This window comes from Phoca vitulina, unplaced genomic scaffold (assembly GCF_004348235.1).
Source record: "Phoca vitulina isolate PV1807 unplaced genomic scaffold, GSC_HSeal_1.0 scaffold33, whole genome shotgun sequence".
Classification (NCBI taxonomy): domain Eukaryota; kingdom Metazoa; phylum Chordata; class Mammalia; order Carnivora; family Phocidae; genus Phoca; species Phoca vitulina.
Window position 1 is genome coordinate 219215 of NW_022589736.1, and position 25705 is coordinate 244919.

The window sequence follows — 25705 nt, forward strand, 5'->3', positions numbered from 1 at the left end:
CTCATCTGTAAAATAGGATGATAGCAGTTCCTGCTTCCTTAGGATGTCATAAAAGTAAACTAGTTGTGCCCATAAAAGAACTTACTTAGCAGAGTGCTTAATATGTTATATTTGTCCTTGTTGTCATTCTCAGTAATGTCGTATCCCACAGGGCAGTTGTGAGGGGAAAGGAGCTGACGTCTGTGCTCAGCGTCACCTGCACCCCACAGGTGCTCAATTAATGGGGCCCATGGTTTCTGACGGCAGCAAGATGGGTCGGTGCCGCAGAGCTGGGTGGACGCGACTTTTCTTCAGCCCCGCCGGGCCATTCCGGCCGCCAGGGGGCGCCCCAGTCCCGCCCGCGGCACCGCCCCCTCACCTGCGCCGGCCGGGCACCTGGCGCCGCCTCCGGAAGAGGGGATCGGGGACCGCGGGGACCTTGGAGGGAGCCCGGCCGGCGTCGGTGGGTGAGAACCTGGGGGGCGCCCGAGGACAGGGGCCGTTGGAACTTCGGGCAGGACAGAGTCGGGGCGAGCGGGCGCCGGGGGTAGGGTGGTCCGGCCTGACTCCTGGGGCCGGCAAGCGGGGGGCACGGGCAGGAAAGTAGGTGGTCGCTGAGCTTCGGACGCCTGGGGCCGGGGGGTCGAGGGGCTGGGGACCCAGACGCCTGGGTCGAGGTCCTAAACAGCAGCTCGGTGCGAGGAGGTGCGAGGAAGCGGGAGGAGGAGGAGGAGGGGCGCCCCCGGGTCTCCAGAGCGGGGTCGCGCCCACAGGGGCCCACAGGGGACACCTCAGGAAGACTCTGGGTCCCCGCTGTGCTGGGACAACCGCGACAACTGGGTCCTGCGGCTAGGGCTGGGCTTGGACACCTCGGGAGGAAGGGACAGGTGTGTGTGTGCATGTGTGTGTAAGGGGTGGGGGGACCTCCAGAGGGCTGGAGGTGGGGAGGGTGCCAGCGAAGTCTGGTGTGTCTCCTCCTTCTGAGCCCCTGAATGGCTGGGTCCTAAGCAGCCCTAGGAGAGCACCACCAGGCTCCCGTCCCCAGGGGCGAGCAGGGAAGTAAACAGAAACCTGGAGTGGCAGGGCGCAGTCTGCTGGCACAACCTGTTACCTGGCCCTGCCCTGGGCCTGACCCGGGGCCCCTGGGAAAGTGGGGCCAACACTCCAGAATGGGAGGACTGGATCTGGGCACCTGAGTTCCAAGGGGACCAAAACACTTGGATCTTGAGAAAAGAGGAAAACGGACCAGGATACCTGGGAGGGCAGGGGGCCAGGGACCTGGACTTCTCAAAGAGGAGGGGTCCGCACACCTAAATTCCCAAGGCCTGTATTCTTGGGAGGGGAAGGGACTGAGCTCATCTTGAGTCCTGAGTCTCTTAGAACTTGTGTTCTAGGAAGAGTTTCCCAGCTGGTGAGGGACTGGGAGCCAGAACAGCTAAGGTGTGGGCCGTGGAGGGCACTGTCAGTAGTGGGGGGCACCTGCGGTCCTGGGGCACTGGGGCAACGGCAGCTCATTTCCTTGTGCTCCCTGCCTCAGTTTACCCTGGGGACATTAACGGAGCTGGGTGGCCAAGACACAGATCATTAACCCTGCATGGCCCAGGGACGCTTTGGCTGCAGGACTGAGAGGGCCAGATGTTGCCCAGCAGGGGGCAAGTCCCAATGGGCTGCAGAACAGAGTGTGCGGCAGCTGCCTCTCCCCACTGACGCACCTGTGCCCACAGATGCTGCAGGCGCCATGAGCTCCCCACAAGGACCAAGCTTCCTGTCGGGGCTGCTCTCTGGAGGTGCGTCCCCCAGTGGCAATGAGGGCTTCTTCCCCTTTGTGCTGGAAAGGCGGGACTCATTCCTGGGAGGGGGCCCAGGGCCCGAGGAGCCCGAGGACCTGGCCCTACAGCTGCAGCAGAAGGAGAAGGACCTGCTGTTGGCCGCAGAGCTTGGCAAGATGCTTCTGGAGCGCAATGAGGAGCTACAGCGGCAGCTGGAGACACTGAGCGCCCAGCACTCTGAGCGTGAGGAAGTGAGCTGGTGGCACAGGGCAGGGGTGGGACAGGGGACAGGGTGAGCAGACGGAGGACAGGTAGGAGGGTCCAGGTGGGCGGGCAGGTGGGAGGCAAGTGGGCAGGGGGAGGAAAGCCAGGCAGGGGGATGGCCCAGTCTTGCTGGCAGTTAAGAACACGGGCTCTGAGGACGAGTCGAGATCTGGCTTTAGACCTCTGCCTGGCTGTGTGACCCTGGGCCAGCCACTGGCCCTCTCTGAATCTTGGGTCTGGCTCCTCGGCAGGATAGCGCAAGCCCAGCCAGGAGTTATCGGGTTTCTCCTCCCTGCCTTGCTCTGGGCTCAGCCCTTTCCGTGCATTATCTCCATCAATTCTCGCCTAATCCTGGGAGGTAGAAGAATTCCTCCCTCTGCCCAGGCTGTCCCCAGCCACACAGTCATTCCAAGGGTCACATCTGGCCCCCTAGACACCCTGGACACCACTGACTCCAGCATCCGTATAGCCCCAACCACTGCCCCCGAGATGGGGAGTTTATGCCCCTCACTTCCTCCCCAGGCCACCTAATGGGCATCTCAACATAAGTGGCGCTCTTGACTCTGACCCCATCACTGGTGGTCCTCATCCCGGCTTCCCATCTTCTCAGGACCAGAGCCCGAGCATCTCATGACCTCTCTTCTCCCACGTGTGCAAGCCCTGTGGATTTCACCTCTAAACTAGATCTCGAATCCACCCACTTCCCGTGGTCTCTGCAGCCTCCCAGCTGGCCGCAGCCAACAGCACCTCTGCCCCAGCCCCACAGCCGCCTCCTCACTCATCTGCAGCTTCCACTCCCGCCCCCAGCAGCCCATTCTCCATGCTCCATTCTAGGGCAGCCAGAGGGATCTTCAAGAATTGCAAATCGGATCATTTCAGTCCTTGCCTAAAATCCCCCAACGGCTCACCATCACACTTAAAATGACACTGAGACTCTTCACCAGGGCCCGAAAGTCCCCGCGCAAGGGCCTCGGCCGGCCACACGGCCATCCTCCCCTAGGACCTCTTTTCAGTTCCTTGAGTAACCCACATGTGTTCCCTCAGGACCTTTGCACCTGCAGATCCTTGGTGTAGCCCTCTTCCTTCCTACGCTTTAGGTGTGAATTCAAACATCACTTTCTCTTTAAAGGACCCCCCAACGTACCCCACTCTTCTTCATCAGAGTTTCTTTACAGCCCTAACATTCCCTCTGAAATGACCAAGTTCGAGCATGTGTCCGTTTGCCTGTGACTCTCTGGAGTTTAAGCTGCTGGAGGCTGGGAACTTGGTGGTCTCGCGTACTGCACATAGCCAGACTCCACAACGAGAGGAGCTCAGAAAGTACTGGACGGATGGCTAGGTGGCTGGAACCCAGAGGTATTAAGGGACTTGTTCAATCACAAAGCAGCAGCAGAGCAGGGCGCCAGCCAGGACAATTGGACCCTGAACCTGGGGATTTAATCCGAGAGTTGTGTTGCCCCCACAATATTTGGTTAAGAGTTTGGCCACCTGGGTTGGAATCCCTGCCTCACTGATTTACTGTGTGTCCTTGGGCCAGGCATTTAACTTCTCTGAGCCCCAGATTACTCATATATAAAATAAGTACATTAACAATTCTAACTGTGGTTGATTAAATGAAATGGTACCAGGAAAGCGCTAGCACAGGGCCCGGCAGAAGTACCTGCTGGTATTTGGAGCAGCATATGGTTAGCGCCGCCTTCCTGCTTTGAGAGTTTATAGAGAGTGGGGGCGAGAAGCTGGCCCCCCGACTTGCCTGCCTCCCCAAGCTGGGCACCTGGGTGTGCCAAGAGCGTCCCCCTGCTGGTTGGACAGGTTTTGGGGAGGGCACGCAGAGGCGCGGGGCCCAGGCGGGGCTGGCCAGGGTTAATTAGAGGGAGCTGGCCGAGAGGAGCTGGGGGAGAGGGGCTGAGCGGAGGCTGAACCTCCAGAGCCCCTGGAACATCGGTTGGCGAAGCCATGGGCCGGGGCTTAAATTCTGCCAGACTCAGGCGCCAAAAACGGCGCCTGCGACTTCGGGTCCAGAAGCCCAGGCAGCAGACAGAGGTGAGCGGCCATCAGGGAGCCCCACTCTCCTCCGGTCCCAGGTCAGCTCCTCCTGCCTGACCTGGAAACCTCTCCACTCCCCCTCGCCTCCAAGGCTCTGGTTTTCACTCTCTGCCTGCTTCTCCCTCTTGCTTCCACGCCTGTCTCAGACCCGCCCGGACCCCTTTTGCATCTGTGTGTGTGTTCACTCCAGCCTCACCCCCTCTGTCCCGGCCCCCACAGCGGCTGCAGCAGGAGAACCATGAGCTCCGCCGGGGCCTGGCAGCGCGGGGCGCAGAATGGGAGGCCAGAGCTGTGGAGCTGGAGGGGGACGTGGAGGCCCTGCGGGCCCAGCTGGGAGAGCAGCGCGCCGAGCAGCAGGGCAGTGGGCGTGAGCGGGCGCGGGCCCTCAGTGAGCTCAGCGAGCAGAACCTCCGGCTCAGCCAGCAGCTGGCCCAGGTGGGAGAACCGACCCTGTGTCCCCGGCAGAATGAGGGCGGATGCCTGTGTCCCAGTGTGGGGGTTGGTGCACTGGGCTTGGGGTCAAGGCTTAGGGCCAGCTGAGGACTCCACTGTCTCCCCCCCCCCCCCCCCCGGCCCCCCCGACCGAGCAGGAGCTTCAGAGAGAACTGGATGGCCTCCGGGGGCAGTGCCAGGCTCAGGTCCTGGCAGGAGCAGAGCTGAGGACGCGGCTGGAGAGTCTGCAGGGGGAGGTGAGAGCCAGCTGGGGCTGGGGGTGATCCGGGGCTGGCCCAGCACCTCCCCTCCAGCTCTGAGGTCTCTCCCCAGAACCAGATGCTGCAGAGCCGCCGGCAGGACCTGGAGGCCCAGATACGAGGCCTGCGTGAGGAGGTGGAGAAGGGCCAGGGCAGGCTACAGGCCACCCACGAGGAGCTGCTGCTACTGAGGCGGGAGAAGCGAGAGCATAGCCTGGAGGTGACCAGTGGGGTGAGGGCAGGGGGGTGCATCTGGCCAGGGCATGGGCCACTGTCTCGGGGCTTCCTGGGAAATGAGGCCAGAGAGGGATCCCGGGGAGCCCCAGAAGCTGGGCCAAGAGAGCACGGGCATTAGCCCAAGGGCAAGTGGGAGCCTAGGAAGGTGACTGATCAGGGGTGGTCTGCCTTTAGAGTCTGGCAGTTAGGAGGCCAGGGGGTAGGCTGAAGCCAGAGATGACGGGGGCTTGGACCAGGTCTGGGGCAGTGGAGATGGACAAAAGGAAATGACAAGAGGCAGCACGGCCTGATGTTTGAGATCTCAGAATCTTGCACTTTGTGGTGAAATAACGTGGGCCCTTATCCCAACACCCCTTCCTACTATTGTGGGACGCCCAGCCTCAATTTCCTTGTCTGTGAGAGGGGATCGGAATGGTAGAGAGCCGCGGTGAGGGTGAGGCACTCAGCACAGCGCGGGCTTAGAAGGAAGGATCAATAAACGCTGGATGACGGCATTAACGAGTAGCAGGCCGACCGGTCGGGGAAGGGGGCGGGGCTCCGCCAGGTGACCTGATGGGGTGGGGCTGGAGGGAGGGTGATGGGAAACTTTAAAGCCAGGGCACCTGTCTGCGCCCTGCTTTATAGACGAGGAAGTTGGTATCTGCCGAGGGGAACTGCGCGGCCCAAGGCCGCCCAGCGATCTGGGGGTGGGAGCAGGATCCCTGGGGTGCTCCGACAAGCAGGACTGCCTGGCTCTGGGTGGCGCGCCGGCGCCCCCTGTAGGCCGGCGGCGGGATGAAGGCGCCCGGCGCACTGGCTGACTGCCCACGCTTCTGTCCTTCTGTCTGTCCCTCCTGTCCCTCCGCAGCTGGAACGCGCGCGCTCCGAGTCCGGGGAGGCATTGAGCGCGCTGCGGAGGCTGCAGAGGCGCGTCTCGGAGCTGGAGGAGGAGTCGCGCCTTCAGGACGCCGACGTGTCGGTAGCCTCACTGCAGTCGGAGCTTGCTCATAGCTTCGACGGCGACCAGAACCAGAAAGCGGACGGACGCAGGGACGCCCCGGTGAGCTCGCGGCCCACTAGCCCCCACGTGCCATGCAGACTCCGCCCCTCTTCCTTTTCCCAGGAGGTCCGACACCTCACTGACTGATTCCTTTGGCGAACAGAACACTCGGTCCCCTGAGCTCCAAGAGGCGTTCAGCCACCAGCCTTCACCCCAAGAGGAGAGCCTGGAGCCTCCCAAGAAGCGAGCATCTCTAAGGCCAGGGGAGATACTAGAGGAGAAGGAGGCCGAAGTGGCCCGGCTGCAAGATGAGGTGTGGCAGTGGGAGCATAGCGCTGGATGTAGACCCCCTCCCAAGGCCAGTTTCTCTTGCCCATCTACACCTCTTGAGATTTTGCGTACTAATTCCCCCTCTACCTGGATCTATCTTCATCCCAACAAACTTGTAGTCATGCTTCAGAAACCAGCCTATACGCCACCTCTTCCAGGAAGTCTTCCTGGGCCGCATTCCCCCCCTTTGTACCACCTCCTAATGCTTCTCCCAGCATCCTTTCTGCAGGCTTATACCACCCACCCGGCCCTGCCCCCACCCCATCCTGCACCAGCCTGGGGGCTCAGAAGATTCATCTCCAGCACAGGCCGTGGCTGCCCCGAGTGTTTGTGGAGCAGGCAGGGGAGGGCCTAGAGACCCGAAGCCCTGGCTGCTGGGAGATCTAGAGGCCTACCTGCCTCTCTTCACCTTCCCCTGCCCACAGATCACGCTGCAGCGGGCAGAGTTACAGTCCCTGCGGGAGGAGCTGCAGAGGCAGAAGGAGCTGCGGACACAGGAGGACCCCGAGGAGGCCCTTAGCGGCGCCCTCTCGGATCGGGATGAAGCTGTGAACAAGTGAGCTTCTCCCACCATCCACCATAGCCCCAGTGGGACTACAGGGCACCCTAGGCCTTCGATTCCCCCACACGTGATGTAATTATCCCCACCCACCAGGAGCCCTCCAACCTTGCTTCCGGTGTTAGCGGCACTACTCCCGTCTGGGTCCCCGCAGCGTCCCGCCACCCCCGCTCGCTGAGGCCCGAGCGCCCTAGGACCCTCTCTCTGCCCCTCTTGCCTGCAGGGCGCTGGAACTGTCCCTGGAGCTCAGCCGCGTCTCTCTGGAGCGGGACTCGCTCTCCCGGGAGCTGCTTCGCACTATCCGCCAGAAGGTGGCGCTGACGCAAGAGCTGGAGGCCTGGCAGGTGAGGGGCGGGGGCCTGAGGCGGCGGGAGCCGGAAGGGGCGGGGTCAGCGCACGCTGACCCCCCCCCCCCCCCCCCCGCCGGCTGCTGGGCCCGCAGGACGACATGCAGGTGGTGATCGGCAAGCAGCTGCGCTCGCAGCGCCAGAAGGAGCTGAGTGCGGCCGGATCTGCCCCTCGTCGCGCCGCACCGCGCTTCTCGCTGCGCCTGGGCCCTGGGTCCGCCGGCGGCTTCCTGAGCAATCTCTTCCGAAGGACCTGAAGGCTGGGCGAAGGGGGCCGCCCATGCCCTCTGGTTCACTTTCCTCTTCTGGCCAGTGTAGCACCAGAGCCCTGATTGTCTTCCAGAGGGGGCTGGTGCCTTCCCCGCCCCGGGAAGCCGGGCAAAGGCTCAATGGGAGCAGGGGCCAGCTTTGGGGGCCAAGGGTCCCAGGTGGGTGGCGGGGCAGGTGAGGCAGAGCTGAGTTTTCAATCTATATAGACCTGTATTTTCTAAGCACCCTGGGTCTGCCATGCTCCAGGGCAGAGATGGGGGTGGGTATTTATGTATCAAGATCAAACAGTAATATATAAAAATCATTACACCGACTTGGCCTCCATTCTTCGGAAGAACATGAATGGGAAAATAACCTGAAAATTTATTTATTAAAAAAAAAGAAAGAAAAAAGCACTCCAAATCCCTGGGATGGAAGAGGTGTTGCCAGAGGTCAGAAGGACAAGGAGAAGGCGCGGTAGCCCAGATTGGTGAAGACATCCACCCGGCAGCTGTTACCTGCAGCTGTCAGGACCTGGAGGCAAAAGGGGGGTGACTGGCCTGTCCACATATGTGGCCCCCCAGACTCCCGCAGCCCCTTGCAGAACCCACCTTGCACTCGGGTGCTGCTGGCTGCTGGTTGAGACTGAGGCTAAGCAGCCCTGGGGAGGAACCAGGCACCTGGGCCTTGAGCTCCCCACTCAGCTGCCACTGGTTGACACAGCGGCCCTGGCCAGCAGACAGAATCTGTGGAGGGCAGGGAGGGGGGTCGGGGGTCAGGACTGGAGAGGGGAACTGGGCAAAGGTGGCAGAAGCAAGACAGAGGGCCTCACCAGGTCCTGGTAGAAGGTGACGTGTTTCTGTGGCGCCCGCATGGGGAAAATGGTGGTGGGTGTGGAGGATCGGAGGTGCCAGAGGGTAAGTGCTGGGCCGCCTCCACAGACCTGGGCAGAAAGATGGGAATCCCCAGCCACTGTAAGCTCAGGCCCTCAGCTGGCAGGGCCCGGAGTGGTCACCCCATTCTACACCTCGCCCTGCTCACCATCCAGTCTGAGTCAGTTGCCAAACATCCGATCCAACGCCCATTGTGGGGTCTTGAGCACTCCTAGGGGGAAGGACGGGAAGAGAGAAGGAGATGAAGATACAGGGGATGCCTAGGAAGGTAGAAGGGAGGACAGGGCATGGGGTGTGCCCTCACCTCATGCTTATACACCTCGATGGTCTGGACTTCCTTGGCTGTGCGGAGGTCTGTGGGGAAAGAACCATGAGAAGAGCCCGGCTGGCCCCAATCTCCCTCGCCGCCATCTCATCTTTCCCTCCAACCGGACACTAACTTACCCCAAAGTCTCACGGCTCCATCCTCGCCACCCGACAGCACTTCAGGGCTCCGCTCCCGCAGTGCCAGGCAGTGGATATAGTCCGTGTGGCCCCGGAGGGCCCGCTGCAGGAGGAGGGCCGCTGTCAGGAGGAGATCCAGGAAGAATGCCCCTACTCCCATCCAGCCCTGACCACCCCAGCTCCATGGCTTGCTCACTGTGAAGGCCCCAGTCTCGAGGTCCATCGTATGCAACTGACAGTCTCCCCCTGCCAGGATGAGAGAATTCTCCTACAGAAGAAGGCAAGGTGGAATCACAAGTCAATGTCGAATCAGGACAGGAAGAGGGGAAAGGCTTTTAAGTTTGGACCAAGAACAGGGCAGAGTAGAGCCCCAGTCACAAAGGGATCAGACCTTGGGGACGAGAAGCAAAGCATTGATCTCAGGCACTTCTAGGCTGGTCCTGGGAGAGAGAAAGCGAGGTCAGCTCCGATGAGGCGCTACCTTCACCCCCAAGTACCTTCTGCCCACATGGCCCTAGCTCACCTGTATGGGGGCTGACGCCGCCACAGCTCCTTACAGCCCTTCACGGAGGAAAACACTGGATCATGTCAGAGGCTCGCTGGGACCAGGAACCCCAGCCGTCCCCCAGTTCCACACTCCTTACCTTCTTGAGGATCTCTGCCCAAAGCCAGGCCTTCACCTCCCCATCCCCAGCACTGAGCAGATGTCGATCAGTGGAGACCATGCTGTAGACGGGCCCATCATGGGCTAGATGGAAATGCAGGACCTGAGTGACCCTGTCCTGTTCCCCTCCCCTACCCGGGGGTTCTCTAAGCCAGACTCAATGGCTGCACCCACCTTGGAATGTGACCACAGGCTTCTTACTTTCTTCTTTGGCCTCAGAGCTCAAAGCAGCAGACAAGCTGAAGGGAGAGGGGAGGGCAGCCTGAGAGTCAGAAGCAGGGGGCATCAGTCCCAGGGGGTACAAGTGGTAGAGCTACCGGGTGGTGGGAGCAGGGCTGAGGGTACCTGAAGATGGCTATCTGCCCATAATTGTTGCCAGCTGCCAGGAACTTCCCGCAGGGTGAGACACTCTGGGAGAAAATGGTCATGTGGAGCCGCTGCAGGGCCTGAAACACTTCCATCTGTGGGGAGAGGCTGCATGGAGGCTACCTGGGACATCTAGGACCTGCGAGTCAGACTCCTTCCTGCTTCCCCTGCCGCCTGTCCGGCCTCTCACTGCCCAGATCGCTCAGCCATCCTTTGAGGCGGACCACCAAGTGGGTGCCTGCCCATTGAGTCCCAGGGCTTGCTCCAAGAACAGGGTGAGGAAGCGGGCACCTGAGGCATGACGTCTACCGGGACCTTGAGCAAGCACCCAGCCTGGCCTCCAAGGTTCCTCAAGTGTCAAATGGAGCTCACGGGAGACTGTCACAGGTGTCTGAGCTCCTGTATCGAGCTTCGCATACAGCTGCCTCATAATAAGCGCTTAAAAAGTGGCTCCATTACTCCAGTACAGAAAAACATACTGACTTCTAATCCCTACCCTCCTACTTTCACGTTAGGCCCCTAAGGTCTTGCTGCGTTACCCTCTCGCTCCCGGGTCACAGTCCGAGTCCCACGCAAAACAGAGCTCAGGGCACGACTCCTTGCCGCCCCTTCCCAACGGGTCATGGACTACAAACCCCAGAATGCACCGCGCACCACGCCCTCCTCACCTGACCCAGAGGTACAGCGTATGGCACAGCTCGCTCCATATGGGGAACTACAAATCCCAGAGTGCTCAGCGCGACGCAGCTTCACGCGTTTGGACGTGCCCGCGAGCGGTTCCCCTTTGGGGCACCGCACAGCCCCAACACCGCCGGCCGTCCCGGCGCGAAGGCGGCCGCCGAGTATTACCCAGAGCCTCAGGATCCCAGGTGACCGCCGTGAAGATCGCCAACAAGAAGTAGCTCCCACCGCAGCCCCGCTACTCCAGATCCCCTCCCCCACCTCGCCGAGCCCACCGGCCTTCTAGCCCCGCGTCGCTCGCCTTCCGCGCCTGCGCAGAACCTCGCCGCCGCGCCCGCCTAAAACCACGCCCCTCGCGCTGGACCACGCCCTCTGAGGCTCCGCCCTGTCGGCCGGATCCCACCCTCTGCCTGCAGGACCCCGAACCCAAATGATCCTGCAGCAGCCCCTGGAACGAGGACCCCCAGGTCGGGCCCAGCGGGACCCACGGGCCGCGTCGGGGACGCCCCGAGCCCAGGACGTGAGGTGTGTGTAAGGGCACTGGGTGGGCCTGGCCCAGGGGCCCAGGAGCTTTGGCTGTGGGCTCAGGGCTGGTCTGCAAGATGACACGCGGTGGGGCGAGTCGGCAGGGCCTGGGCATAAGCTGAGACTGGGCTGAGAGTTCTGAGGCAGGCTGCTGGCTAGGCTGGGAGATGGGGTGACTTAGGTGTCAGCTGAGACGGGTGGTCTGGGGACTTCCTGGCTTACACTGCAGGCACTGGAGAGCAGATCCTGGGGATGGGGCCAAGAGGGTGGGGTGCACCTGGCTTTCTTTTCTTCCCAGCTCCCCTCTCCGAGGAGCTGTGCCCATGAGCACCAAGCGGCGCCTGGAGGAGGAGCAGTGAGTTTGGGGGCAGGGAGGGACTCCCAAGACCTCTGTCACATTAGGTCCCCATCAGACTGCCACCAATGTGAATGTCCCAGCCTGCCTTTCTTCTGTCTCTCCCCAGGGAGCCCTTGCGAAAACAGTTCCTTTCTGAAGAGAACATGGCCACCCACTTCTCTCGACTCAGCCTGCACAATGACCACCCTTACTGCAGCCCCCCCATGGCTTTCCCCCCATCTCTGCCCCCACTCAGGTAGGCACCATCCACCATCCACCGTCTGGGCCTTCTGGAGGATCACACCCCATCTTGGAGCCAGTCTCTAGGCCCTGCCTCATCCTGCTATTTTTAGCTTCTAGCCAACCTCTGTTGTTTCCCATCTTGGCTCCTTGGAAGGTGCTGGCAGCCCAAGAGCTCTTGGGGACCTGGACCTGGTGGGAAGTGGCTCTTCCAGGCCAGCCTCAGCCCCATGCTGTTATTTCCTTTTCCAGGAGCCCTTGCCCTGAGCTGCTTCTCTGGCGCTACCCTGGGAACCTGATCCCTGAGGCCCTCCGGCTGCTGAGGCTAGGGGACACCCCCACCCCCCACTACCCTGCCACCCAAGCTGGAGAGATAATGGAGCTCTGAGTGCTGGTGGGCAGTATTTCTGCCCACCTTCCTTCTTCCCCACAACAGAGAAGACCAGCATCCCTACTGAGGGACCAGCTGTCCTAAATATTCTCCAGACTAGGCCTCTGGGCCCCAGGACCTACCCTCTACAGAGGAGGACACTGAATCCCACAGAGCCCTGGGGAGGGAGGGGCAGGAGGGACAGGAGCATGGGAAGGGAGGCATTCCCCCCAGAACTGAATAAAGATTGCCGAGCAAATGAAGGCTTCAGTCTGGAACCCTGGGGCCTTTGGGAAGGAAGGTGGGAAGGCTGGGGCGCTGGATGCTTGGGGTTTCTCAGAATCTTCCCTGGAAAAAACGGTCAGGGGCCCGGCCAGGTCCTGGCAGGCTGGGCTCAGGCATTGAGAATGTGTGAGTCAGAGCCTCACCCCCACCCCCGCGGCTGACTCACTCCTCCCTCCAGCTCTGGGAAGTTGGGCTGGGGATCATGCCACTCTCCGAACCATTTAAAGTTAAAGATTCTTTTATTAATAAATTCTCCCGCCCTTCCAAACTCTCTCCCCAAAATAAATATTTCCCCCCCTTTGGGGGTTGGGGGGGACAGTGTTTTAGGGCCAGCCCCCCTAGAGGGCCAGCCCCCTAGTGTTAGCAACAGGTCCCTAACCCCCCAGACAGAGACCCCATGGTGGAATTTCAGTACATCTGAGTGGGTGGGGCCTGGTGTTGTCTGGCCCTCAGGTCAGCCTGGCCCTCAGGCCATGGGGGTGGAGGGAGGGACGCCTTGTGCAAATGCTGCGGTTCCTTAGTGTCAGCTGTCTGGTGTGAGCCCACGTGGGTCTCCTTTCCTGTCCTGGAGCCAGAGACAGGGCAGTCAGACACCTTGGAAGGCTCCTCTGAAGCCTGGGCCCAGGCCTCGGAGAGCTGATTCACCAGTCCCCCATCCCTCCACACCCCTGTGGTTGGAAGAGTCTGGCTCTGGCTGTCTCGGGTGAGGGAGCGGGCTCCAGAATGAATGAATGAATGAATGAATGGTGAGTGGGTGGGGCCTCCTGCTGGCAAGGGCTCTCACTGTCACTGGATCAGTGCCACACCAGGACAGCCCTCCCCGCCGGTCTCCTCGATGGGGGCTGCAAAATAAGAAGAGGCGTGGTCAAGAGCAGGGGAGATGTTGAGGAATGATTGGGGGGGGGTGGGCGGGCCTGGCTCACTTACTAGTAAACTTCTCTCTCCTGCGGCACCGTCTCCAGACCAAGAAGCCAGAAAGCAGTCCCAGCACGAGAGCTAGGCTCAGAGCACCCCCCAAGATGGGCCACAGCAGTGGGAAGGAGGCTGGAGGGGCCGCAGCGCCTGGGGGCAGGACTCCAAGTTAGACCTCGCCCCTTTCGGTACTAGCCCCGCCCCCTAGATCAGAGCCCCAAGCCTTTCCCCCACCTTGGCCCCTGCCCTGATCCGATCCCTTCCCCACCCCAACCCCCCCCCCCCCTCCCCCTTCCTCCCCCCCAGCCCCCCCCCCCCCCCCCCACTCACAGCCCAGGCAGAAGTCGCTGTGCGGTCGCGCTGGGCACGACGCGCAGTCCATGCACTTGTCGAGGTCCGCGCTCCAGGAGCTGCCGCGAGAGCAGGGGGTGGTTCCTGGGGAGGGGGCCGCGGGTCAGAGGCTGGGGCGGGGCACGGCTATTCTGGGGGCTGAGGTCAGGGTCGGCCGGCTCGAATAACGTGAGTCACCGGCGCCCTCCCCCCGCATTCCTCACAGGTGACCGCACGGCCCGACCGGGACTCAGCAGCGTGGGGGAAAGGGGGGCCTAGCGCGGGACGCTGTGGGGGGGGGTATCAGGTCCCCACACCACCACCCCCCGCAGCCGGCGGGTGACTCACTCCTGGGCACCGGGCCCGACCCCAGTCCCTCCCCCCCGCATAGCTGGGCACTGAAGTCACCGGATGGAAGGGGGCACCCCACATGGTATAGAGGGTACAGACCCCCGTGCCCTCGATACCGCACCCCCCCCCCCGAGACTCTTCGGTCACTGGGGCCAGACAGACCAGGTACTGAACAGGATGGGGGCGTGCCTTCTCACCGAAGGAGACATCCCGCCCTCAAACTTTCTCCCTCTACTTCCGAGTCTGGACTTATTAGGACAGAAGCCGCCCCTCCATTTGAACAGGGGGGAAACTGAGGCTGGGACTGCGGATGAAGTTCGGAGCGGGATGAACCTCTCCTGGCCAGGGAGGGCGGTGTCTGGAAACCACCTAACCCCGAATCCCCGTGTCCGCCTAGTTCCCCCCAGTTCGGCCCCGTTCTCTGGGTCCCCAATGCCGACTCCCCGATCCCCGGTGAGAGGCTCCCCGGGCCCCCGCGGCCTCCCGCCCAGCCCGGGCCCCGCCCCCGGCGTACCTGGCACTCGCTCCCCGACCGCCGCGCCCAGCAGCGCCAGCCCGAGCCCCAGCACGAGGAGCCGCGGCAGCGGACGCAGCGGACCGGGAACCATTGTGCGCGTCCGGCGGCCGTGGCCGTCTGAGCCTGCCGCGCGCGGGCCGGGGCGGACAGCGGCGACCCCGCCTCCGCCCCCGCCTTCCGGGGCGGCTCCCTCGGCTCGGCCCGCCCCGCCACCGGCTCTTGGACGCCCCGCCCCGCCTGGCCCGCTAAGTTCAGTCATTCGCTCCACAAGCACCAACTCGGTGCGCCAGCGGCTGGGACCCCGCAGGGACGCAGACCTGGCCCTGTCCTGTGGATGCTGAAGTCCGGGAAGTTGGGGGTGGGAATCAGACACGAACAACCCATCTCAAAGATAACTGCAGCTTTCGGAAGGGAAAAAGAAGGGGGGGAAATCGGAGGGAGAGACGAACCATGAGAGACTATGGACTCTGAGAAACAAACTGAGGGTTCTAGAGGGGAGGGGGATGGGGGGATGGGTTAGCCCGGTGATGGGTATTAAGGAGGGCACGTACTGCATGGAGCACTGGGTGTTATACGAAAACAACGAATCGTGGATCACTACATCAAAAAACGAACGATGTATGGTGACCAACATAATAAAATAAAATGTTAAAAAAAAAAATAACTGCAGCTTTCTTAAGGGCCCCGGGATATAATGATAACGACATAACAAATAATAATAATAAGTCTTTAATTTCTACCTTAGGACATAGCTACACAGTAAAATGTGGGCTTGTTGTCTCCGATTTTTCCGAGTATGAAACTGAAGCTTGGGAAGGTTAGGTGAGTTCCCAGGGTCACAGCACTAGTAAGTAGCGGAGTCAGGAGCCAAGCTCTGGCCCCATGCCCTGTGCCCTGACCCACTGCGGGCCGGCGTTAGCCAGCTGAGGTCCCAGCGCCCGGGCCACATGCGGGCGCAGCGGCCCCAGGCTCGAGCGACCCCAGCTGACGAGGTTGAGATTCGCGCGCCCGCGATCTGGAATGGGGTCTCTGCCCCTCCCCGGGGCGGTGGTCCAGTGACGTCACTGCCTCTTTAAGACCCCCCGCCTCCGCCCCCGTCCGCACACTCTGCGGTTCCTACGAATCCCTGTGGACTTCTTCGCAGGTGAGCCGGGGGAAATGCCAGTGTTGGAGGGGAAGAGGCGGACTCCTCGAGGAGTGGGGTGCAGGGGGCGTGGCGGCGTGGGTGGGGGTGCATGTAGAGAACTTGGACTTACCTGGGTGGGGGGGCCACCGGGGCACAGCCCCTGGGCGGGGGTCTGCACCGAAGCCGCGGAGAGCTGATCAGGTCCTTCTGCAGCCACGGAAGGGTTAAACGCCCCTCCCCCTCCCCGGGACAAAGGCACCGAAACCCGGGCGCCCCTCCCCCACCTGCGCTGCTCTCTGGGGCGGGGCTCGCCTCCCCCTCACCTACCGGAGCGGACCCTGCTGATAACCGCCGCCATTAAGCCCTTCCCGCAGCGCGGCTCACAGGCCGGGGGTCTGCGGACCCTTCTTCGGACCGGACTCAGAAGGGAAATAGGGGTCGAAAGCAGGAGGGGGCGCCCTCGGACCAAGGTGGCCCCGTAGTGTGCGGAAAGAGAAGTGGTCGAGGGCAGGGGTAGGGTCTTGGAGGGGAGAGGTGCCGGGTGCATAGGCCGGCGCTAACACCGCCAGAGGCGTGGAGGGCCGACACCCGGGTTGGGATGAGCGCGGTCTGGGCCGCCCCGTCCGATCTCCCCCGAGGTCTTTAGCTCCGCCAGGTATGGGCGGGATGCAAATGAGGAGTGCACGGTCTGTCCTCTGGCCACACTGCTGGGGCCGGTGCTAAATTCAGGTCCAGATCGTGTGCGGGAACTTAGGGTAATGGAGAGCCCCAACAGGACCCCGAACAGAACTGACCCCCGAATTGAGCCACAACACTAAGTGAGATGTGAAGGGAGACAAGTGAGGGGCCGGAGCTGCTGCCCAGGGGCCGGTTCACTGGACACACTCCAAGGGTTTAGGTCCTTTTAGGGGAATTGAGTCCTGAGAGGTTGGCGTTTTGAGCAAGAAGGCACAAGAAAATGTCCCCAACCTTGGAGGTATGTTCAGGGTGACCCTAAGGGAGGGCAGAAGAGCAGGACCCAGTGGGGCAGCAGGTAGCCATGAGGAAGAAGTGCTTTTGGGTGAGAGGGTGGTATTTTTTTTTTCTTCTTCTTCTTAATTTCTCCTGCCCCTCTGGAGTTTGCTGCTGGGCTGGGCCAAGTAGGGCCAGGCAAGGCCAGAGATGAAGGATCACCTGAGACACAAATGTCATTACCCTCCTGGGGATATGGAACCAGGTTGGGGTGAGGGGTTTGGACACAGCTATTGGGTGGTGGGAGGAAGCTGGGATCTCTAATCTTGATTTTGAAACTGACAGGTTTTGAGCTTGAAACTCATGGCTAGAGCCAACCCACCATCTGTGTGCCCCAAGGAGGCCATCTGGAAATTGCCCTCTCTTTTGTTTTGTTTTGTTTTGTTTTTGCTACTTTGCTGTCTGATAGAATGTATGCAAAGTGGCTGGGGCGGTAGACTAGCATCAGTATAGGCTTCATGTCTCATTTGCACTCAAAGCAGCCAGGACTGGGTCACTTACTTACTTGCTCTTGTTAGTCAAGACAATCACATAACCAAGGAAAAAATTACATGCTCAAACATCAAGTGTTCGTTTTGCCCATGAGAAAATGAGGCTTGGGAAGAGTGCCCTGCCCATGGTGTACTGACTTCCTGAGTTCATACTCTCGCTGCCCTGTGTGGTGGCCACAGCTCATTGGGAACAAAGGGTCTGGACCAGCCTGTCTTCACGTTAGTCTGCTTCTGTCCCCCAGTGCAGCTCCTCTCAACCTCAACTTTGCCATGGCTTCCGCTGGTCTGCAAATCCTGGGGATCATCCTGACACTGCTTGGCTGGGTGAATGCTCTGGTGTCCTGTGCCCTGCCCCTGTGGAAGGTGACCGCCTTCATCGGCAACAGCATCGTGGTGGCCCAGGTGGTGTGGGAGGGGCTGTGGATGTCCTGCGTGGTGCAGAGCACAGGCCAGATGCAGTGCAAGGTGTACGACTCCCTGCTGGCACTGCCCCAGGACCTGCAGGCCGCCCGCGCCCTCTGCGTCGTCGCCCTCCTCTTGGCCCTGCTCGGGCTGCTCGTCTACCTCGCGGGAGCCAAGTGCACCACCTGCGTGGAGGACAAGGACTCCAAAGCCCGTCTGGTGCTAGTCTCTGGGATCATCTTTGTCATCTCTGGGGTCCTGATCCTCATCCCCGTCTGCTGGACGGCTCACGCCATCATCCGGGACTTCTACAACCCCCTGGTGTCGGACGCCCAAAAGCGGGAGCTGGGGGCCTCCCTCTACTTGGGCTGGGCGGCCTCTGGTCTTTTGTTGCTGGGCGGGGGGCTGCTGTGCTGTACCTGCCCCTCTGGGGGGTCCCGGGGCTCGAACCATTATATGGCCCGATACTCGGCATCGGCCGCACATGCCACCTCTCAGGGGGTCCCTGAGTACCCCACTAAGAATTATGTCTAAATCTGGTAGGGGAGTGGAGACTCCCTCGACAGTAGAGCCTAACCCCCTGAGCTGGAGACATGGAGATGGTAATCCAGACAGCTTGGGGGCTGTTTTTATCTTTTTCGCTTTTTGGGGGAGGGGAATTTTTAAAGTTCATTTGAAAACCTAACCAAGGAACCCAAGTCTCTCCTGGGCTCTGCTGCTGGTATTTCTCACCTCTGGATGATGGAGCCAAGGAGGTGATGCTTCACAGATTCTAGATCTTTCTCCACCCTGGACATCCCCATCTTGGAGGCCAACCTGGAGCTGTGGGCCAACATAAGGCTGCCTGCTGTTGAGGTGCTTTCAGCCTGTTCCCGAGTCCCTCCTTACTGGTCAGGCCTCTGGAACCCCTGGGGGCTCTTGAGCCTCACAGATAATAAATCACCAAAGAACTGCCCGCCTCCAAGTCTTCTGACCTCTGGCTCCTCTATCTTGAGTCCCGAGTCCTGTCCTGGATGTGCTGTAGACCCCCCTCCCCCACCCCGATCCTCTCACCTTCAACCCCTGCACACTTCTGCCACGCCTCCCCCCATACACACTCACCAGTTTTTGCTAAATAAAGCATGTCTTATGAAGAGCCAAGGTACAAATTCTCTGTTTATTCCCAACTAGTAGGTGGGCATAGAAGGTTGGGTGATAGACTGGGCCTCCTGGCCTGGACCTCTAGATGCAGGTGGTGGCCAGACTGGAGAGGACCCACCGCAGGCAGGCGTCCCCTCCTTATTTTGGAGCCAAGGACCTGCTGCCCTTTGGGTGAAGCCCCAGGCTCCTGGGACAGGGGTGGCCCCAGAGGAAGAGGACGGACAGCCTAAGTTGTGGACCACAGAAGGAAGCAATTTGTCCGGGGGAGGTAGGGGCAGACCAGCACACCCATCAGCTCTGGCTCTGCCTGGGTGGAGGTAGGGGAAGGGCTCGTGGGGACCCCACTGAAGAGATTCTGGACTCAGCTGGGGCAGCTGATACTAGGTCTAGCCAGGCCCGATTGGAGCGTCTGGAAAATGGGTTTTGCCCTGGGGGACGGGTTAGCAGTCGGGGGCAAGGGTCAGAGCAGGGCATCCTGCACAAGGTCAAGGCTCTGAGCCGCAGGCTTCCAGGGACACTTTCCACCTCATACGTAGTCCCTCTTGTCCAGCCCAGATGCACCTGAGCGGGAGGGGATGGAGTAACCCAGCCTCGGTCCTCGGGGCCGGTCGATCTGGGGTGGAGGGCACGTGCAGCAGAGGAGGCCCCCCCCCCAGCATGAGCAGGGCAGCAGCGGCCCAGCCCAGGTAGAGGGAGGCCCCCAGCTCCCGCTTGAGGGCCTCGGCCACCAGGGGGTTGTAGAAGTCCTGGATGATCGCGTGCGCAGTCCAGCAGACGGGGATGAGCACCAGGATCCCCGAGAGGAGGAGGAGGACCCCCGCGGTGAGCATGATGCGGGCCTTGGCACCTTCGTCCTCCACGCAGGTGGTGCACTGGGCCCCAGTGATGGCCATCAGCAGCCCGAGCAGGGCCAAGAGGAGAGCGACGACGCAGAGGGCGCGGGCGGCCTGCAGGTCCTGGGGCAGCGCCAGCAGGGAGTCGTACACCTTGCACTGCATCTGGCCTGTGCTCTGCACCACGCAGGACATCCACAGCCCCTCCCACACCACCTGGGCCACCACGATGCTGTTGCCGATGAAGGCGGTCACCTTCCACAGGGGCAGGGCACAGGACACCAGGGTGCCCAGCCAGCCCAGCACAGCCAGGGTCATGCCCAGGAGTTCAAGGGCAGTTGAAGCCATCTGTCCCCTCAGGTCTTCTTAACCCTAGACGGCCTGGTTGACTCACAGGGGTGGGTCCGATGCTGCTGGGTGGGGGTCTCGGTGCCCAGCACGAGGGAAACACTGTCCTCGGCCAGGACTGTCCTCACATCTGTGGGCCTCTTGCAAAGCACCTCTCTTTGAGCCCCTCAAAGGCCTACCTCTGACCCCAACACGCACCAATCAATCTCACAGTCCTGCTCAGCGGAGTCGCGGTGTCCTCTCGAGGGCCCCGTTGGCTACCAGATGCCCAGTGGCTGCCTCTCCTGCCACCCTGCAGTCACGTCCCGGCCGCCGCTCCTCCTGACCCACCTTAAGCTGAGAAGAGCCTTGTGCCGCCGGGGGCCCAGGCTCACACGGAGCAGCGCAGCCTCTGTGGGTGTCACCCGGGGACTCGGCCGGCTCCCAGATGCAGGCGGGGTTTTGAGGTGGAGGCAGGGGAGGGGCAGCAAAGCCAACTGGGAAAGCCGGAGCTACAGGGAGAAGGCGGGGCTAGGGGTGGGATGGGGAGCCTGGGAGGGGGTACCGTGACCGGATCGGGGAAGGAAAGAACCTCCGTGACTGTGGGAATGCAGGGACAAAGGAAAGGGGAGACTGAGGACCAGCTGGGGAGCGGGGAATGGGGGCGTGATGGAGCTCTGGTAGGCTCAGCAAAGAGAAGCGGAGGTTAAGCTGCCTCCCTGAGCCGCCGCCTCCTCCCCCAGCAACTCCTCCCTGTAAGCTTTTCTTTTCCTGTTGCAAACACACCCAGATCCCCCAGTATCGCACACCCCAACCCCGCTCATGTCCCCCTGCCTGCCCCAGGAACCCGATCTGTCTCCAGTCTCAGCCCAGTGGCCCTGGCTGCTCTCAAGGGAGGGGCCCCGCCTGTACCGTTCCCCAGGCGACAGGTGCCTGGCGCCCAGCTCAGGTGGCATCACCCAGGCAACGGCCTAAAAAGTTCCCTCCACACACACTTCTTCCTCGGCTCAGGTGTGCCCTTCCCAGGCCCGATACTGAAACTGAGGGCCGAGCTGAGCTGCCGCAGGTCTCTAGGGCCCAAGGGGTAAAGAGTCTGTTGTGGAAGTAGGGGAGGGGCACACAGGGGTCTGTGGGCGAAGGGGGAAGAGTAGCAGAGACAGAAGCCCTGGATGGGGGTGAAGCCTCAGGATCCAAGTCTTTTCCATGAGGAGTAAGTGATCACTCTGGAGGGGACCCCATGGAGGAGGGCAAGAGGATGAAGCCCAGGTGAACCCTTCCTCACAGTCCTCAGGAAAGACCCTCCGCTCCTGAAGACCCCCTCGGAGCCTGTGATTCCCCTTGTGGGGGACAACCTGGGACTCACAGACTATAACCCAAATCCTGCCATCAACTAGGGACAGATCATGGGAGGTCAAGGTCCTTAACCTCCTTAGGTCAAAGACCCCTGTGAGAAACCTTATGGGACCCACAAACATGGGCCCCTCATCTTGGGGGTCACGTACTCCCTCAAGCCCCTTCCTGGGTGCTAGGAACTGAGGGAAAAGGAACGGGGGTGGGGGACGCTGATGAAAATTCCTTCCTTTCATACACTTTCCTGGGTGGCTGGCGGACCCTCTAAGGCAGAGCTGGGCCCCCATCTGGAAGAGCCTCTCACTTCCACACCTCCTGAGGATGGCCCACGGCCTGTCTGCCCTATGAGGAGGCACCCCTTGATGGCCTGGGAACTAACAGGGCCACCCCCCCACCCCCGCACACATGGTCACTCACTGCACCTCTCTAGGGCCCTGGGAGTGGTGTGCACTGGGCGCCTCTTCGCCCATTCAGTGGGGCTTACTCTATAAAGGATTTTAACTTCAGGTGGGTGCACTGCTTCTGGGAATGGGTTTTAGCACTTTGGGGAAGAGAGGTTTATATTTTCATCAAATTTGCAAAAGGGTCAGTGACCAAAAGAAGCTTGAGACAACTGCTAAAATGGAGACTGAGGCGAGCACCCATGAGTGGGGCTGTAGGGTAGAGTGCCGTGGCCCGGTGGACATGGCGGGGAGTGCGAAGGGGCCAGAGCCGGCCGCGGCTGGGCCAGCTGGCTGTGATGGGCCTGGGGAATCTCCGGGAAGTTTGTCCAGCTCATCCAGCCCCTGGGGCCCTAGATTTCATGGTCGGGAGGGGCGGCTGAGGAGAAGGACAAATAGAGGCAAGCCTCGGGGCCTGGAGGAATCCGGACACACAGGTTGAAGCAGTTGTCAGGAGGCAGCAGGGAGCCCGGGTCTGGGGCTCTGCGAGGGGCCCAGCAACCCTCCCACGGGGCCTCCCATCCTGGGCAGCCCAGCCCAGGGTCTTTTCTCTCTCTAGGCTCAGAGAAAGCCCTGGGCTTAATGAGACCAACTCATCCTGATTTGCCCAGAGAGCTGGTCAGCCTGCAGTCGGGCCTGGCACCAAGGACCCCTCAGTTCCACAGATAGGTCCAAACCCCCAGCGTTGTGACAGGACCAGTGGGGTGCCGCGGAGGACCCTCACTGTTTTAGATCCCAGTCCCTCTTGGGCTCAACATGTCAACACTCAAGCAGAGAAGACCTGCACACTGCCAGGGGTTGGCTGGCCACGTGGGAGGTGGTGCTCAGAGGCTGAAGACACCGCCCTTTCACCCCAGACCAATCTGTACCAGAACTGTCTTGGCGGGGGGCAGCTTCGGCTTCCTCCCACCTGTCTACTCTTTCCCCTCTTTATAAGACAAGGCACCCCCCACCCAAGGCCTTCAGGGAGGGTGAAAGTGGGGCAGGCTGTGCGAGAACAAGGGGAGGTCGAGAGGTCACCAGGGCTGGTCAGACAAACCGCCAGTAGGAGGGGTAAGCAGCGAGGGTGGATTCCCGGGGCACCCAGGCAGGACAGCCTTCCCACCCTCAGCCCTCCTTAGGCCCTCTCTTGGGTCCCCTGGTCCACCTGGACTCAGTGGGATCTGGGAACCAAAGGGTTAAAGTTGGGGCCCAGCGGGGACTGTAAATAGGGCTGGAATGCCATTGATATGGAGAGGTGGGGACTCCCTCGGGGTGGTTACCACCTCAATGGCACTTTAACACGTCCGCTGGAATCCCCACCCCCGCCACCTCCGCCCAGGAAAGAGGTGGGGGAGGGAAACCTGCCCCAAGACACTACTGTGGAGGGAAACTGAGGCACGGGGGAAGGGAGGGCAGCCTCGCCCCGCTCGCTGCTTCAGGGGGTGGCAGAACTGGACCTGAACTTTGTTCTCTGGGAGGGCAGTGGGGTGGGGCCACTCCGCCGGGACTGGGCTTAGATGGGGGAAGGGCAGAAGAGGGTTAACTCCAATCCCAACATCTACCACACTTTTTGAGAAAAGTGTGGCCCAAAGACAAAGGAGGGGAACTGAAGGTCCGAGAGCCACCATGGTACCAAGAAGAGTATGGGGTGGGCTTGGGGACAGCACAACCCCAAGGGAGCATCAGCCTCTGCTTTGGGGAGGTGCCCAAGGCCCCAGACTTTATGGGTAGAAAAGCCAGATCCTCTGGCCCCTGAAACAAAAGGTGCAGATGAAACCCTGGGGTCCCATGACAGCTGTCTACCCCCATTTTACAGACAAGGAAACAAGCTCCAAGAGCAATGGGAACTTGGCCACGGGTCCTTGGGAGAAACAGGATAAGCCTGAAGGAGCCCCAGACCCTGACTTCAAGGCCCAGCACCCAGAGCCCAGTGCTGGAGGGTGAACTGGGGCTCCTGGTGCCTCTTTCCCCAAAGGCAGCCGGGAGCCCCCCACAGGCCACCCCACCCACATCTTGCCCCATTCCTCCCCCACCCCCGCCTGCATTCCCTCCTTCCCCTGACTCTTCCAGGCACCCTGCACCCTGTGCTGGGAAGCCTCTGCAGGGAACTGCATCTGGACCTGATTACACCAGGAGCTACCCCACCTCTGCTGCACCTTCCCTGTGTCTGTGTCCACCTGCTGTGGGCAGCCTAAGGGACGCTGGGGCAGACCTCTCTGGGCAAGTCACAAGCGCAGTAACCTCAGCTGCCTCCTGGCTGTAAGAGGGAGGGAGAAGTCTGCCTTGTTTACCCCCAGGGTCACTACAAGAATTTGCCCAGGTGGGGAGCACCCCATGCACCTTGGGGATCACCCTAGGCACTGACGTGACACGAGAGTATCTTGTTAACGGCACCATGGCCGTTTCACTCGCAAACCTAGTCAGACTCCGTGGATCTGAGAGCAATTAACCTTATTATCTGTCGGAACTGTCAGCTTTCACCCGGCCGCAGTTATTCATCTGGGGTTCAGAGGGCGGGGTCGCCCCTCACCTCACTGCTGTGATCTTTAAAAGCATGCGTTCAGTCTTGTCCTTCCTGTCTGACTCTTAGCCGAGGAGCGAGGAGAGGAGAGCTGCAGAATGCAGAGGGGTGCAGGAAGCACGCCGGCAGGAATGGGAACTCAGCCAGAATTCAAGAAAGGGGACAGGCAGTCATTAAGGTACTTGTGCCTTTGGCTCCTGCTAAAGGATGCAAGGGCACCCAAGGCTCCAGGTCAGTAAGAGGGAGGGTGTCAAACACAGTGGTCAGGGAAGCTGGGAAGACAGCTCTGGAGGTGGGCCAGCCCCTCTGCGGGGAGGACACTACCTGTAATGATTGCATGGTGGCCCCCAACACTGGCCAGGTCTTAAGTCCTGGAACCTGTGAGTGTGGCCTTATTTGAAACCAGGGTCTTTGGAGCTGTAATTAAGATAAATTAAAAACCTCAAGATGAGATCATTCTGGATTCAGGGTGGGCCTACACCCAATGACAGGTGTCAAAAGAGAAAAACAGAAAGATTTGAGACACACAGGGTAAGGTTGTGTGAAGACGGAGGTGAGGCTGGAGGGACAAAGCTACAAGCCAAGGAACGCCAGGGGCCACCAGGAGCTCCAAGAGGCTGAGGAGGATCATCCCCAAGAGCCTTGGGAGGAGCACAGCCCTGAATGCCTTGATTTTGGACTTCTGGTCTCCAGAACCTTGAGAGAATAAATTCCTTTTATTTTAAACTGCCCAGTTTGTCGTGATTTGCTACAGCAGTCACAGGAAATTCGTATGCTGCCTTTCTTGCTAGTGGGTCCCAGGCTCTCAGAGGTTGCCCAAGGTCAAGTTGGCTTCCTGATACCACTCTTGAGCTGTAGAAGAGCCCATTGAGATAGGACATCTGCCTGGTTACCTGAGCCCAAGCCACCTGAGTAACAAAGGGAACGTTTATTCTGGGTTGCACATGCTGGGGAGAGCCTGGCACGGTGGGGGTGGAGGCGAGGGCAAGCAAAGGTGAGGAGAGAATAGGGGCTTCCTTTCATGACTCACCTTGGGAGCTTTCCTGTCCCGGTGGGGACGACCTAGCCCTTGCATGTGATGCTGCGGCTCTAGGGCCCAGTATCGGCCATCCGTCAGCACCCCTGTTCTTCCGAGGCACCCATGCCTCCAGAACCCTTGGATCTATTTCAGTTCAAAGTCTGACTCAAGACTTGGAAGGCAGCATGTGGGTTTCCCAGAAGCCATACACACATAGTGGGGAAGGGCCTTGTGATGGCACCCAAACCCTTCGTTTTATAGGGGAAAATGAGACATTTTTCAGATCCAGTCAGAGCATTTCAAATCTTGTTTTCATTTCCTCAAGCCAAGTGCAGTGGGCGCCCCCCACCCCCGCCCCTGTCCCCACGGTTCTGATAAGCAGCCCACTTATCAGCACAGGGGATGAGTTACGTTCTCAAATAACCAGGCAAGAGGCTTGCTGTAGGGCGGTAGGGGAAAATGGAATAAAGACCCTATTCTTCAAACGAATTTATTTTTAGACTTGCTGCTTCCACCCCAAAGCTGGGCCGCTCCCCTGACACTCCCTCCCTCTTGCCCAGTCTGGGCTCTGACCCACGCTTTCTGAATCGCCAGTGGGGAAGGTGGTGAGGGCGCCCAGCCCGGGTGTCCCAGGCGGGGCTGCCTACTCACCCGCCCCGCAGCCCCTCGGGGGCGACGGTCTCGGAAGGGCCGGGCCG

At 60.7% G+C, this 25705-nt stretch overlaps 6 protein-coding genes across 8 annotated transcripts; 3 read left to right on the forward strand and 3 right to left on the reverse strand.

Annotated features, from left to right (window-relative positions):
• Positions 1 to 1615: 1615 nt before the first annotated feature.
• BICDL2 (BICD family like cargo adaptor 2) lies at positions 1616 to 7770 on the forward strand. Its single transcript, XM_032425883.1, has 9 exons — positions 1616 to 1999; positions 4278 to 4492; positions 4630 to 4747; positions 4824 to 4970; positions 5835 to 6026; positions 6130 to 6279; positions 6722 to 6852; positions 7079 to 7199; positions 7298 to 7770. Exons 1-9 carry the CDS (start codon positions 1718 to 1720, stop codon positions 7457 to 7459), a joined length of 1518 nt encoding a protein of 505 aa, XP_032281774.1. The 5' UTR covers positions 1616 to 1717; the 3' UTR covers positions 7460 to 7770.
• Positions 7771 to 7838: 68 nt separating this feature from the next.
• On the reverse strand, positions 7839 to 10567 carry THOC6 (THO complex 6). 2 transcript variants are annotated; one of them, XM_032426016.1, is made up of 13 exons: positions 10487 to 10567; positions 9798 to 9913; positions 9627 to 9691; positions 9433 to 9536; positions 9312 to 9349; positions 9180 to 9228; positions 8985 to 9056; positions 8789 to 8891; positions 8649 to 8698; positions 8493 to 8555; positions 8284 to 8394; positions 8063 to 8197; positions 7839 to 7985 (listed from the first exon to the last, which is right to left on the reverse strand). In XM_032426016.1, exons 1-13 carry the CDS (start codon positions 10523 to 10525, stop codon positions 7905 to 7907), a joined length of 1026 nt encoding a protein of 341 aa, XP_032281907.1. In that variant the 5' UTR covers positions 10526 to 10567; the 3' UTR covers positions 7839 to 7904. The 2 variants fall into 2 exon arrangements, with proteins under 2 accessions (XP_032281907.1, XP_032281909.1); XM_032426018.1 differs by lacking the exon at positions 10487 to 10567 and adding an exon at positions 10358 to 10444.
• A 3-nt stretch (positions 10568 to 10570) lies between these two features.
• Positions 10571 to 12987, forward strand: HCFC1R1 (host cell factor C1 regulator 1). 2 transcript variants are annotated; one of them, XM_032426019.1, is made up of 4 exons: positions 10571 to 11024; positions 11323 to 11379; positions 11489 to 11617; positions 11854 to 12236. In XM_032426019.1, the coding sequence occupies exons 1-4, from the start codon at positions 10930 to 10932 to the stop codon at positions 11987 to 11989; spliced, it is 417 nt and encodes a 138-aa protein (XP_032281910.1). In that variant the 5' UTR covers positions 10571 to 10929; the 3' UTR covers positions 11990 to 12236. The 2 variants fall into 2 exon arrangements, with proteins under 2 accessions (XP_032281910.1, XP_032281911.1); XM_032426020.1 differs by lacking the exon at positions 11323 to 11379 and having other exon boundaries at positions 10896 to 11024; positions 11854 to 12987.
• Positions 12471 to 14507, reverse strand: TNFRSF12A (TNF receptor superfamily member 12A). Its single transcript, XM_032426021.1, has 4 exons — positions 14364 to 14507; positions 13499 to 13603; positions 13184 to 13318; positions 12471 to 13098 (listed from the first exon to the last, which is right to left on the reverse strand). The coding sequence occupies exons 1-4, from the start codon at positions 14455 to 14457 to the stop codon at positions 13043 to 13045; spliced, it is 390 nt and encodes a 129-aa protein (XP_032281912.1). The 5' UTR covers positions 14458 to 14507; the 3' UTR covers positions 12471 to 13042.
• A 2570-nt stretch (positions 14508 to 17077) lies between these two features.
• On the forward strand, positions 17078 to 17930 carry CLDN6 (claudin 6). Its single transcript, XM_032426093.1, has one exon. The coding sequence runs from the start codon at positions 17265 to 17267 to the stop codon at positions 17928 to 17930; it is 666 nt and encodes a 221-aa protein (XP_032281984.1). The 5' UTR covers positions 17078 to 17264.
• Positions 17931 to 18978: 1048 nt separating this feature from the next.
• CLDN9 (claudin 9) lies at positions 18979 to 20155 on the reverse strand. The gene is given in 2 exon segments (XM_032425784.1): positions 18979 to 19188; positions 19190 to 20155. Coding segments are annotated over 2 exon segments (654 nt in total). The 5' UTR covers positions 19718 to 20155; the 3' UTR covers positions 18979 to 19062.
• Positions 20156 to 25705: the final 5550 nt, after the last annotated feature.